We start from the raw sequence: 14,981 nt of genomic DNA, 5'->3' as shown, positions 1-14,981 counted from the left end.
AATATCACCATATGACTGAGCATGACCAAGCAGTGGGCTGGTTGTACGTTGTTTTGGTTTGACTACTTTGCATCGTAATAACAAAACGCGAGAATTAATGTCAACGTCATAAACAAAAAAATGACATTGACATTTCTGTCATTGATAAAGGTCAATAGGGAAAAAGATTAAACCGGCCCCTTGCTATTCGAATTATTAGCGATTCAGTAAAACCGATTGTATTATCTTTAACGTATTCATTGTATAGCACAACGCGAGTCACAAACAACGCATTTTGTGCGTGAGTTTCAGTCTAATAGGTTGGAAAAATAAATTAAAATGGGTTCCCGCTTCCAAACTGTCCAACAAGGTCCTCCGATCGAGGTTTTCCAATTAAATCGTATGTTTATGGAAGACCCGCACCAGTCTAAAATCAATTTGAGCATTGGCGGTGAGTTTTGTTTCTATTTTACAAATTCTCGGTCACGAAAAACTTATGTTTTTGGTTTTCCAGCAGTTCCAGCAATATGTCTCCTTTAACCTTAATTATATAATTTTAAATGCATACTTTTGGTATTGTAAACACTAAATTCTCCAGTTTATTTATTAAACGTAATTTTGTACGTAGGTAGATAAGTTTAAAAGTCTTCTATTATTTTATCATTTTTGTTTTACTTCAATATTAATTTAGTGAACTTTTGTAAGAGTAAACTTTATCTTATTATTTGAATATTGTATGGTAAACAATAATAATTAAAAGCTTCAGTTTATTTCTAATGTTTTTGTTTTTTAATTGTTGTGTATTTGTAATATTTTTTAGTATTCTTCTGTTAAGAAGAAGTTATAATATTTGTTTTTATTGCAGCATACCGAGATGAGAAGGGCCAGCCATGGGTTCTACCGGTGGTCAGGAAGATGGAGAAACAGATGGCTAATGATGAGACACTCCTGCACGAATACCTCCCTGTTCTTGGTATGTAACAAGTCTTTACATTTCAATATTTTAAAACCTTGTACCACTGATATCAATCAGTTAGACAGTCAGTCAGATATATCTAAACAGCATACTAAATTAACTCAACTTTCTACCAGTACCTTTATTTCTTCAGTTTTTTTGATAAATGTATTTACAGGATCTGTTTTGATAGATTAGGCTTTAATCTTTTAATCAGGGGTTCCTAACTTTCCAATATTTTCTTGTTAAAGGACAACTTTTACTATCACTCTTATCATGTGGTCCTACACTCTGATTTTCTTGTTCACTCATAAAAATGGTTACTTATGTATTAAAATTAGTTAGTAATATTAATATAACTCTGTCTTATAAGTTGTTTTTATGTTTTTTTTTATTTTATTTTATAGACTATTTTTGTGTTTCTTGGTCCAACAGCGGGGAAATACTATTTTAAATTATCTGATATTATATGTTAGATATTTTTTGATCAGTGACAACGAATAATTTGCAACTCATTTTCGGTATCTGTGATAATAATCTATAATTTTTATTATTACTGATTAAATGTATAAATGTTGTTATAAAAATTGTGTACCTATCAAAAATAATAAATTCTAAAGATAGTTTATTTGGCTTCTTTGACCTCTAGTTGCAAAGGCTAAGAGATATATTTTGAAATCATCAGTGTTTATGTATCATACGCTATGAAAACAACCATTAAAGTATGACAGTAGACTTGCCTACTATAGTACAGGGGGCTTGGTACTAGTTTATTTTTCGTTTAACCAAATCAAAACAAGAGTGTGTTCAGCGCTTCATTCACGGCGGCCAATCAAAGCGCCGAACGCGTTCTCGTTTCGTTGTTGTTTGTCGTAAAACAAACTCATACTAAGGGTACTGAATTAATAATATTGTAATATAGCAAATAGAATATTCATTTATCAGATAGACAGATGAATCAAATAAATAAAGTTCAATAGCTACTAAACAACTTTGACCATAAACATGTTAAATAATGCATAACACTAATATGAAATGGCTAGTTTTTCAGTCAAACAGTATCGCAACACTTTAAACTGTTATTTAACTTCTTATCAATCAGGTGTTTATGCCTTATAACAAATAACAAATTAATATGGCAACATATGTATGCATATATTAACATACTCGTAATACACTCCAGAAATTTTAATCAATTTTCGTCATGCTATTTGTTAAGATGAATAACTGCAACATAAGTTTTTAATTGAATATCAGTACCAGAGTTTCTCTTGTTAAGGTTTGACCTTCGTCTTGCAATGAAACTAGAACATTTAAAAAAAAGTAAGGTCAAATTCAGGTTTGCCTCCTTTTTTGAAGTTGTAGAAACCCTCAAAAGGCCGGCAACTCACTTGTATCGCCTTTATTGTTTTGGGTGTCCATAGGCGGCGGTGATTGCTTACAATCACGTGATCTGTGCGCTCGTTTACCGGCTTATACCATAAAAAAAACGTTCAAGCATTAGTTATAATATATTGTATTTCAATCCACACAAAACATCTTTCAAAACCTATAAAATGACATAAATAAGTAACAAAGTAATAAAACTGTTAGCAATTATGCATTAATCAAGTTATGTGAGTGATTATGAAACCGATTATTTCAGAATAATCAACTGTGGTATGTTTAATTGTTTCTCTCGATCGATAAATGGCGAAAAGAGCTGTTTCTTTTTGAGCAATTCTTCCAAAATTTTAATGTTTTTTAAAATTTAGCAGTATAGGCAGAGCCGTATCTTGGTATGCGTCTAGGGCGCCAGGTCCATCTGCCCAGTGCCCATAGAGGGGCGGCGCCACAAAAATAAATAGATCCGCCTATGATGTGCTTGCCTAGGGCACTCTCTAGATTTAATCCGCCTCTGACTACAAAATGTACTCAAAAAATATTCAAACTTAATAAGTTGGATCAATGTTTGAATGAGGAAGCATTTCGATGTTTAATTCGGTATATTTGAATACATCAAGTAGTTACTGCGTTTATCAGTAAAACTGTACATAAGTGATAATGTTCTATTTATCGTCATAAACAACGAAATTACAGATACGTGTTACGTGCTCTTTATAACCGTGCGCACTCCTTATCATATTATAGCGTGCAAAATGATATAATCGATGTTATTATTCGGATAGAAACATTATTTTAATAATTCTAACGTACACACTATCTAACACTTCTCTTTCTGAAGAGTTCCAAATATGTATGTAACTTCTTTCTGCTGGTTTTTTGTGAGTCTAATTTAATAATTATAGGCCTCTAGACTAACAAACAAATAATGCGTGACCCAATCTGAGAACCGATACACCTTGTTCGGCAATCGCACTTGTTTCTGTTCGACCAAGTAGGCTTCATCTTAATTAAAGAGAAATATAAGCATAATAAAAAAGAAACTGTAGGTATGCCATGCTAATTATAAGACATTTATGCTGTTAAAACCAGTTCATTCACGTGACTGATAAATAAGATACCATAAATTTAAATAACTATTAATAAACACAATGATAATATTGACCAATCTCTTGGGGATTTAAAAGTACCATTTTAGTCTAACTAAAAGGAGACATTGCATTTAATATGTGCTTGACTTTTTCTTCTGGGGAATAAAATGGACATATGTCAAGTGTCGAAGGCAGAGGCGGATTAAACCTAGAGAGCGCACTAGACAAGCACGTCATAGGCGCCTCTAATATTTTAAGGCGCCGCGGGTCGCTCCTCTATAGCTGATTGGCACGCGCGTCTCTCGGCACCTCTGTAACCTAGCGCTTTAAGCAAGAGCCTAGCCAATGATGAAATAAATGGTCCACTTACAAATCGATATTATTGTTGTTTGTCTCTTTCTTACGTTCCTTCCAGACTACTGACAAGAGTTGTAACTTATTACAGTTTCATCATATTACTTGACGTCATGTTTGTTTACATAATGTGTAGCCCGTCAGACGTAGTAAATATTATTATTGACTATATAATGGGCATGCCCCTTTTACGTAAGTCTATTATTTATTGGTACACTTTAGGTCTTCACTTCTGGGACTATTATAATATTATTAGTACATAGATTATAATTTCGCTATCATCTTGGGAAACGAACCCTGATATAGCTATTGCACCTGACATGTTCCTTTTCTATATGACTATACCGACCAAAGCAAACTCGAAGAAATGCCTACGGCATTATGTCCAACTGTGTTTGTGTAGGAATATTAATAAAAATTAATTACTTCCGCGCGGTTTCATCCGCTGCGGCGTCTATTAATCGTAGCGTGATTTTTTATATCCTATGTCACCCCCCATTCCTTGAAAACACATCAAGCATTACTCCGTATTGCCGTAAAAGAAGAATAAACAACCAGAAACACTTTCACATTTATAAAATTAAGTAAGATAATGTTGTTTTAATGAATCGCTGTTCTAGAAGTAAAACTATATACGTTGTTGCAGGTATGGAACAGTTCTCCGCGGCGTCTACCGCCATGCTGCTGGGAGAAGATAGCCCCGCCCTCGCTGCAGGACGTGTAAGTATATAGCTCTTGTTTAATAGATACAAATGTCATGGTACTTGTACTTGAGTGTACCAAGTATCTTCTTTCCTTGCTTCGTTGGTCAAGCAGTCGCACTCAAACCTAACTGACGGACGATGACGTCAATGGGTTTGATGACAATGTACAAAAAATAAAAAAAAATTAATAGTTCGACAGTTTGATTCAAGAAAAATATAGATACGTATTTTTAAATGGATAAACTCCTGAAGAATGGGGCGTTGCGACACCACTCCCTATAATATGTAGTAAATTGTGATGTTACACGATATTTAAAATCAACATTACCTCGAAAATATTTAATTCTGATAGAAATATAATTTTAATCTACCTGACGGACATTAACATTAATGTAGGAAATAGCCCCCATTCCTGTGCCTGACAAATTATTCAAGTCTGGAAGTGTTTATTAAATAATTTAGTATTGCGAATGTCGCCATTACATTTAATATGATGCAACTTTGCCTCGATAGTAAAATAGAAAAGTTTAGTACTTTATCTGATGCAACAATACGATTGTTAGGCTCGTTAGTTGGTTAGCGACAAATTATGACATCCGGGTACGTTGGCTTCAATTAATTCTATTCTGGAATTTGTATATTGCACAATTATATTACAGTTTTGCGTAATGGGTAGGTATATTTATAAAATGTAGTTTTAATTGTATTATGGGCTATGGGCGCACATGTGTCGTCAAGCATATGTTGTTTAATAGCATGCTGAAGCTTTTATAATTAGCTCATATAACTACTACGTACATATGATAAAACCAAAATCGACACATTTTCAAGCAATAAGGATTATTAAAATAATGCCCGTTTTGACCAACCTATTCTCAATTTCAAGTTATCCCTACATCCTCCTAAATTTTAAACAACCCATAAGTTAAGTTAGTTTACGTTTAATGACATTTTTATTTTCACACACCTCTAAGCGACATCTAAAAGTACAAGTAAGGGGTTAGTTTAGGTGCTACGTCACGCTAAGTGACTTTTAGTTAAATAACTGTTTAAGGGTGATTGACGAAAATGGTCATAAGTTCTTCTATTAACAGAAATAAAAGTCTTTTTCTTAAAGTTGTTTGTCTATAAAATACCCATGTGTTGGTTCCAGGCGTTCGGAGTCCAGACCCTGTCTGGTACAGGTAGTCTGCGCGTCGGCGCTGAGCTGCTGAACAAGCAACTCAACTACACCAACTTCTACTACTCCGTGCCTACCTGGGGTATGTACTGACTTCCATTCCTAATTCCGTACAAATCATTACATAGTACAAAACAAAGTCGCTTTTTCTGTCACTATTTCACTTTGTATGCTTAAATCTTTAAAACTACGCAACGGATTTTGATGCGGGGTTTTTTAATAGATAGAGTGATTCAAGAGGAAGGTTTCTATGTATAATACATGCATAATATATCACCATTGTACCCATGCGAAGCTGGAGTGGGTCGTTAGTCATTAATAAGAACTGTCACAGTTAAAATCCCAATATTACTTTACTCTTGCGACCAGCCAAGCAGTGAAATCGTATCTTTTTATCAATATATCATATCATAGCAACATAAAGATATTGAAATTCAAAAGTTTTATCATCCGCCACACGCATGGTAGATAATAACAAATAACTTAATCCTTAAAATACATTATTTACCAATTTAGCATTAGATTAACACAATTTTTTTAAATAAATGGAGATTCATATCCGGAGTTGCACAAATGGCTAATTGAGTTTGTATTATATTGAATTAAACGAATTGAATTGAATTATCATGATTTGAATTCTAAAGATGCGCTTAGTGATATGTTATTAACTAGTCATTTTAAACGTCTGGTGACAAGGACGGATTAAATCTAAAGGGCGCCCTATACAAGCACCTCATAGGCGCCCCTAATTTCTTCTGGCGCCTTCACCACTATGAACAGTTGGGCACGCAAGTTTCGCTGCGCCCCGTAAGCTGGCGCTCTAGGCATTTGGCTAACCTCTGGTGACAGAGGCTTACCAAACCTAAAGAGCGGCCCATGCAAGCACGTGACAGGCACCCCTGATTTGATTTTGGCGCCGTCGCCTATTCTAGGAGCAGTAGCGCGCGTCCCACAATAACGTGGCGCCCTACGCATTTGCCTAGGAATAGTACGGCCAATGGTCGTGACATAGCCTTGATTTTGAATATTATTTACTGAAATAGATTCACTTTCATATGGTACTTATAACTTTTGAAAACTGAGAGTCTGCCTCTTGACATAGTGACATTTGGAAAACTGCAATTTATTCTAATTAGGGTATGTCGTAGTATTTAAACACTTAACTGAAGTGTTCAATAGATTCGGCTTACTTTATCTAGAGATAAAAGTAAAGTGCGTGAGATAATACATAGAGTAAGTGGTTGCTTAATTAAGATATCAATGATTGTACTAATTGGTGGATGTTTGTGCTGAAGTGCTGCGATATGTTTTTAGAGGACAGATTTTATTTACGAAAATGGGCATAAAAATTGGGAACAAATAGAAGGTGACCCAGGAGAGAATAGGCAATTTATTTAGTTTCAAAAATACTTGTAGTATTTAGGTTAAGAGGTACCACTTCTGAATAAGGGTGGATCTCGATAGGTACGAGAAAGTATTATTGCAGTTTTCCGAAAAAAAAAAACATACTTATCTGATGATTGAACGATGACTGAACAATGCGAATACATATGTATTTATTACCTACAACAAGTCTATACCATACTTTCTCTTTTACAGAAAACCACCACCTCGTATTCGTAAACTCTGGTTTCACGAATCCCCGCACCTACCGCTACTGGGACGCGAAGGCCCGAGCGATTGATTTCGACGGCCTCATCGAAGATCTTCGCAACGCCCCTGAGAACTCAGTGATCTTACTCCACGCGTGCGCCCACAACCCCACTGGCTGCGACCCTAGTCATGAACAGTGGGAGAAAATTGCCGATGTCATGGAGGTAAGTCTTTAAGTCCCGAGTGAACAGGTCATAGGTAGGCGTGCTCCATCGTCGTCCAACATCGTCGCTTACCACCAGGCGAGATGGTGGCCAAACGCTATCCTACATATAAAAAGGGTGTATTAGTGTACAGAGCCGCTATTATCCCTAAGGCAAGTGCCTAGGGCGCCAGGTTACAGACGGGCGCCGTAACGCGCACACGCGTGCCCCAACTGCCTAAAAAGTGGCAGCGACGCCAAAAGAATATAAAAGGTGCTTGTCTGGCGCCCTCTAACTTTAATACGTCTCTGGGCTTTTGGATTCTTTTTTAGTTTTTGATAAATTAAGGGAATGTGTTGGTTTTTGTAAAGACAAAGTTTTCAAGTGTTAATCCGTCTTTGGGCTTTTAGGTTTTTTTAGTTGTTGAAGAAGTAAGGGAATGTGTTTAATGAGAAAAATCGTAAACGACATTTTCACTGCTTGCATGACGAAAGATTCGATTTTTAAATGACTTTAATCTGAAAAATACTCTGTACAAATTTTGATTAATCTAAAATACTCTTTAGTCTTATTCAAAACTATACATAGCCTTGTCTCATATACATTAATTTTAATCCAATCTAATCGTAAAATATCCTCTTTCCCCAGGAGCGCAAGTTGTTCCCATTCTTCGACAGCGCATACCAGGGCTTCGCATCAGGCGACCTAGACCAGGACGCCTGGGCCGTGCGCTACTTCGTCCAGAGAGGGTTCGAGCTCATCTGCGCACAGTCCTACGCTAAGAACTTCGGGTTATACAGTACGTATCCTGCAGCTATCGTTTAAAACTATTTATGTTAAAATGAAAAATGTGACTTTTATTAGGTTACGGCCATTACACACCATTTCATGGTAGGTGAGACAGACAAATATATCAAACAGCGACCTTTGTTTGTTAAGGCTGGTGCTTACTGGTGACACGGTACGAAATGACATGGCAAAGGATTATTACTAATCAATTTTGAAGACTTTTATTTCAATTAATTTTATTTTGTGGTGTGGCTGGGAGTTTAGCAGAATGCCACGGAACACTGCACAATGCTACGACCACACCGCGTCACAATTTGCCGTACCATGCTGGTAGCGAACGTCGGCTCTTTGTGTTTTTTATTTGTCGATTGTTAATAATGAATATCTTCTAAGACCATACTACTTTATTATTATTATTCCCCAGACGAGCGAGTGGGCAACCTGGCCATCGTGGTGTCGGACGCGTCGGTGGTGCAGGCGCTGAAGTCGCAGCTGACGTGGATCGTGCGCGGCATGTACTCCAACCCGCCGGCGCACGGCGCGCGCGTCGTTACCAACGTACTCGCCAACAAGCAGCTCTTCGACGAGTGGTCAGTACTCTACATACTCCTACGCACTCGTTAACTATTCAAGGGCTCATTTATCCAACGACAAACAATTACGCCTTTTTTTGAGGGGGAAAATCATCCATAGACTTCTCCCGCCTTGGGCGAGGCGAGAGGGAGTGTCAGACTCTTACTGACTAAAAACTACCCTGTTCCTACTTCTGCCTGTCGAGCCGGAGCCCCGATAAAAACAACAACGCCTACACATCATTTTAAATATTTGTCCAACTTTTCCATACTAGAAACTGTCATTGTTTTCAATCTTTTATTTAACTCGCAATCTATGTATTTCTATGAATGTAATGGGGCCATAAACGTTCGATTTTGCACGACAGGTTTGCTCCTACATGCAAAACTGAACTGGCATTGTGTGCATTTGTCAGTACAATATAACTGAGTTATATTGTACTGACAAATGCACAGTTTTCCCTCATACACGCTAGGGTTTACATGCACAGTTTTACATGTAAGGGCAAAACGGTCATGGAAAACGTCGTCACCATAAGCATCAGTTAGAAACGATTTTTGGTTCAATTTAAATGCAGTACTTTATCTGCGTCTATATTATAAGAATTCTAATTTTTTACAGGAAGGACCACATCAAAGCTATGTCGTCTAGGGTGACGGAAATGAGGGAAGCTTTGAGGGCCGAACTTATCAAGTAAGTCCTTTATTTATTCATTAAAATAAGTTTAATAAAAAAACGGCAACCGCCTTAAATTTTCTTTACCGCTTCCATATTTTTTAAGACAGGTAAAGTCATCCTCAAACCTTCTCCTAAGTCTGAAAAATTCTATGCTGAAATCCGCATCAAAGTCGGTTCAGCCAATCGCAAGATCGCGCACAAAAATAATAATATCACACACACACAATTCACGTCTTTTACCCCCGAAGGGGTAGGCAGAGGTGTACATTACGGCACGTAACGCCGCTATACAATGTACACCCACTTTTCACCATTTTTGTTATAAGTCCCATGTAATAGGGGGTGAGCCTATTGCCATATACTGGACACAATTCTAGACTCCATGCTACTACTGAGAAATTTTCGAAAATCCGAAAAAAGTCCAGTAATACTTTGCCCGACCCGGGAATCGAACCCGAGACCCCTTGTTCGGCAATCGCACTTGCGACCACTCGACCAACGAGGCAGTCTCTCTCAAAAATAATAATATGTAAATAAATATATACAGATCAAATTGACAATCTCTTTTTCTTTGAAGTTGGTTAATAAGAATATATGCCATTCGTAAACTCTTCGCCATTTCTCAACTAGTTTCAAGCCACATTGGAGCTCATAAATGTCACCAACAAACAACACCAGGTAAACAACATCAAACATTTATTAATTTCCTTTTTTTTCCAGACTCGGCACACCAGGCAATTGGGACCACATTGTCAAACAGATCGGTCTCTTCTCCTACACTGGTTTGACTCAAAGACAGGTGGAATACCTGATTCAAGAGTACCACATATATCTGTTGAAGTCTGGCCGTATTAACGTATGTGGGTTGAACCCATCCAATGTCCAGTACATGGCCAGAGCCATGCATGACGCCATCACCAAATTCCCAGCTGACGAGTAATTCATTTATTTCTTATATCTCATTTATGGTACGCCTTATATGTATAATTGAGTAATTTGACAAAGAAACTTATCTAAGTGACAGTTATTAACACATTGAACGCCGTGGTGGTCACCGGTGACCGACTTTAGCGGAGGATTTGCCTTCAACAGTTTTCTATTGGCAGTCAAAAACTTAATTTAAACCTTATTTAAATGCAGTAAGGTCTGTTTTTGTAATTTAATTTTTTTGTATTGTAGCTGGTCTCGGTAGAGATCAGTGTCAATGTGTTTGTATATGAAAATCAATTTTATAATCGTATTTTATAAACGTATCAGTAAGGATAATTTTTGTTTATTTTATTTTATAGACCTCATAATTATAGGATATTAAGATTTTAAGAAAAGAACCTTACATATTATGAAAAGAAAGTTAAATTTTGCTTGAATGTTATATTTTGTCAATTTACTCAATTATTATTATAAGTGCGTACCATACGTGAAGGTTCAAGGTTTTGTGAGCGTTGGTGATTGGTTGTTCAAACTAAAACATTGTTATAACATGTTTTATACCACGCTACATTCACTTATTTAAATGTGACAAGACAAGGGGATTCAGCTTCGTATCCTAAACGGAGCAAAGTAATATCGGGTTTTCGGTAATAGCACACGAATCTGTAATTGCTCCTCGTATGTGATAGCAAACTCCTCATAAGTCAATCCGAACTATTAACCCTTTAGACTTGTATTGTCAATAAGTCAAGAGACTTTAATACACACCAGCGCCTCTAACGTCAAAATCAAGAACTACACCATTTATTTAAAGATACACCCGCTCACACAATTCTCAACCTTACCACAAAGAGTTTAAGATCATTAATCGAAAGTTTATATTTAATTAGACAATTTGCACAGCTATAGCGTATATAAATAATTCACGTTGATAAGTAATTTATTGTTAAAACGTACGTTTTTACAGCCGTATTCACAAACTTCAAGGTAAGGTCTAGAGACCGATAAAAATAACCAGTCTTACCAAGACAAAATAATAAATGTTGTTTGTGAATACCAACTCAAATATACAAGTATTTGTTATAAAGTTTAACATATTTAAAGGGGCCGTCCGTTAATCACGTGAGGGGTTTTTAACGATTTTTTAATCCCCTTTCCCCCTTCATGATATGTGGTGAGATTTTAGATTATTCCCCGCACCCCCAACCAACATCCATCTTTTTTAATGCTGAAAATATGGTGGGTTATCATTTTGTAGGTAATACAAGTATCTAAAAAATTTCATCTAAATTGGGTATGGATAAACTCACACTACACCCTGTTTTAAGGTTTAAATATCCCGCATTTGACGAAAAAATAAATACACGTGATATTTTATAAAGCCCCCAAAGGGGGGACGGGATATTTTGTCGAACCCCCCTCCCCCAATTGAGTCTCACGTGAATATTGGACGTCCCTAAACTATATTATTTTATATTTAGAGTACAATTAATATTTATATTAATTTATATATAAAGGATTACATTATATATTCTATATCAAAGAATTTATAAAATGAATTCAGGAAAGGCAAACGGAAAGATATTATTGGTTTATTAAATGGTGGTGCATAGTACGTAGAAAATATGCGTTGCTGTTGCGTGACAGTCGCGTTAACGCAGCGTGTATTTGACGAATGGTAATATTGTACGGAGCCTTAGAAGTGAAGAAAGGGAATGGATTTGTATGAGATTCAAGTATCGCTTATCGACTACTCTTCCACGTGACATTACTTGTGAATTGAGATTATTTTAAACCTTATTGTTGTACGCACACGTGTCAATTTTATACCTAATGCGCTCTAAGAAGGTGCGGCTGACAGATTCAGTAACGTTTCGTATCACTCTTGAAAGTTGCTGCGATTTAAAAATTATGCCTTAATATTTTAGCTGTATCACATTCGTATTATGTTAAATCATTCGGATGCGTAGTTAATTAAATTAAAACCAACCGGAATGTTCTAGTATTCAATTAAAATCTAATGAAATGAAAAATAAAGTAAAGTGTTATGCGTATAACGTAAAGCCATAGTCGTGTTTAGTGATGGGATGTACGGCTACGATGGATAGGTAGTCGATGTTTTTTTAGAATAAAAAACGAAAATCGTGCGTCGTTCAATTATCATTCTTAAAAAACCTTTAATTATGTGGGTAAATCCACTGTAGACGCGGCTCTCTCTGCCCAAACCACAGTGACATTATCTAAGCAGAAATATGTAGTAGGCATTTTTCTAGACATTTCCGGCGCCATTGATAATGCGTGGTGGTACTTAATCTAACATATACAAACTAATATATCCTTGTTTTCTTCACGGTTCTGTAAAACTGAAACTCTGAAACACCTCAGGGCTCGGTCATAAAATATTTATTTTGACAAGTATATACACGTAGTTAGACTGCACAACTAAATAACACACACATTTAATAAAAAAATTCAAGAGAATTAAATGTATGCTGCGAGTATCGATAGCGATAAAAAAAGATTTTTCTAATGTCCATCCCTAAAGAGAGACGTCAACGTCATACTGGCATCTGTCAGCCGCACCTTCTTAGAGCGCATTAGGTATAATTAAAACCAAATTGTTGGTTACATCTTGTGGAAGAAATATTCAATTAATTATGTATTTATATTATATTGTAATATTTATCTACACATACAATTTTGAACTTTATATTTTTATATATAAAACACATACATAAACGTATAAAATATAATTAATTAAAAATAAAATATATTTACAGATCATATTGTGCTTGAAAGAGCGCGTTATTGAAATGATTTTCAAGAATTTAAATTCGGAAATGAACGCAAGAGGAACCAATGGCGTAGGTTTTTAATAACAGCCGATTACTCAAACAATATTTAAAGGTCGCTACAGTAATTCATGAGAATACAAGATATATTCAAAGTGACCATTTGAGCATACGACCGTAAACGTTAAGTCCATGTTCACACATTCTTTAAGACACCATTTCGATATCAAAGCTCGAAAGAACTAAACACACTTGAAATCGGTTTTGTATTGTTAAACAATTTTTAGTAAGAAGTTTCAAGTCGTACTTCGCTTCGATAGTTCTTATTTATTACAAAAACTATCAGGTGATTTTAAACGACGTATAAAACATATTTATTGAAAAAAAAAATTTGCCGCAAGTTGGATAATATGGCCTGTGAACGTAGCCTTCCGTGGAACTCCTAATAGGCTAATAGAACTCATAAAAATGCTTACATAGGTAAAACAATAAAGTATATAGGTAACTGCCTTATTTACTTTATTTGTATGTATACAACGAATAGGCATAGATTCATTATTACGAGTACATCAAACCAGAGCATAGACTAGAACAAATTATACAAAAAAATTATACTTTTAATACAAAATATGTTATTTAATTTTGCATTTCATTATTTTATAGTTTTGTTTTTTTTTTCAAATAACGATCGATCATGCATTTTTTGTTACTAGTAATTTAAATAATAAAATAAGGAAATAATTTTATTCGCTGTTGAAAATACATTTATTATTGGGTACCTACCAAATTATTGCTCAAATTTCAGAGTTGCCAGATACAGAGTTTTCTCAATCGCAACACTGGCAATTCTATAAGCAAAATTTTCCGAATTTAAAACTGCAGCAATAATAAAAAACGTGTGTTGCCACACGAAAGACATATTTTTATAAGACGCATTTTTTCTAAATGTCATTACCAATTTATTTGGCTGTGATTAAAAATTTGGAAATTATTTTGAAAATTATGGATTTTTTAATATACAATGTTTTAATATGAAGTGCAAATCTTGTTAGATATATTATTATGTTAACATTTGGGCCACTACTAGCTTTTAAAATCAAAACCAGAATCGCAGTATTACGTGCTTTTAGTTACATTACATATTATATTCATTGCTTTTACGATTTTTTATCTAGGATTATTCTAGAATATGTTGCAAATACATAATCTCAGTTGTTATAATATTGTTTTATTTAATTTTTCCTGTATTTTAGTTACATGTGGTGATTTCTTTTCAGTGATGCTCGCTCCAAATTGTAGGGGATCGCCGATGCCACGGTATGTGTTGTTATACGGGTGATGGGACGGACATACATTCAAATTTTATGTTTATAATTATATATTGTAAATAAAATACCTTTGATAGCAACACAGACCGTCACTATTTTCTTTTTCTAATTTCTCTTTGGGAATGGGAGAATAACTTTTTTTGTTTTTGTTGTGAATGTTTTTATCGTGCATCTTCTCTTTAAACAGAGAGGAGTGGAAGGGAGGGTATGGGAGGCCTTTGCCCTGCAGTTGGACGACTATGGTTGAATTCTAAATTTAATCTACTCCATGCGCATTATACATACCCATGAAAGTCCAATTCTGATGATATTATAAGTTAAAAAAGTGTTAATACGTTATAAGTGCTTAGAAAGAGGTATGTAGCTATGTAGCGTAAAATGTAGCTATTTAGCATAATTTTACCTCAGAGTTGCATTGCACTGTCAACGTATTCATATGTGCATTAATG

The 14,981-nt window shown here is 35.3% G+C and overlaps 1 protein-coding gene across 2 annotated transcripts; it reads left to right on the top strand.

The window, feature by feature from the left end:
• The first annotated feature begins 137 nt into the window (after window positions 1-137).
• Window positions 138-14,618, top strand: LOC118263189 (aspartate aminotransferase, cytoplasmic). Of its 2 annotated transcripts, none has more exons than XM_035575031.2 (10): window positions 138-430; window positions 845-952; window positions 4,409-4,482; window positions 5,620-5,728; window positions 7,246-7,463; window positions 8,091-8,241; window positions 8,656-8,821; window positions 9,426-9,497; window positions 10,203-10,418; window positions 14,482-14,618. In XM_035575031.2, the coding sequence occupies exons 1-10, from the start codon at window positions 319-321 to the stop codon at window positions 14,501-14,503; spliced, it is 1,248 nt and encodes a 415-aa protein (XP_035430924.1). In that variant the 5' UTR covers window positions 138-318; the 3' UTR covers window positions 14,504-14,618. The 2 variants fall into 2 exon arrangements, with proteins under 2 accessions (XP_035430924.1, XP_035430925.1); XM_035575032.2 differs by lacking the exon at window positions 14,482-14,618 and adding an exon at window positions 13,193-14,425.
• Window positions 14,619-14,981: the final 363 nt, after the last annotated feature.

The sequence above is a fragment of the Spodoptera frugiperda genome, chromosome 12, assembly GCF_023101765.2.
Source record: "Spodoptera frugiperda isolate SF20-4 chromosome 12, AGI-APGP_CSIRO_Sfru_2.0, whole genome shotgun sequence".
Classification (NCBI taxonomy): Eukaryota; Metazoa; Arthropoda; class Insecta; order Lepidoptera; family Noctuidae; genus Spodoptera; species Spodoptera frugiperda.
Note: the sequence above shows the minus strand (reverse complement) of the source record. Positions and strands in the feature narration are given on the sequence as shown.

Bases quoted from the DNA above. Each gene is read 5' to 3' on its own strand.
- LOC118263189 (XM_035575031.2), top strand. From the start codon at position 319: ATGGGTTCCCGCTTCCAAACTGTCCAACAAGGTCCTCCGATCGAGGTT. The intron at 4,483-5,619 runs GTAAGTATATAG...TGTTGGTTCCAG, and splicing joins CCGCCCTCGCTGCAGGACGT to GCGTTCGGAGTCCAGACCCT. The intron at 8,242-8,655 runs GTACGTATCCTG...ATTATTCCCCAG, and splicing joins TAAGAACTTCGGGTTATACA to ACGAGCGAGTGGGCAACCTG.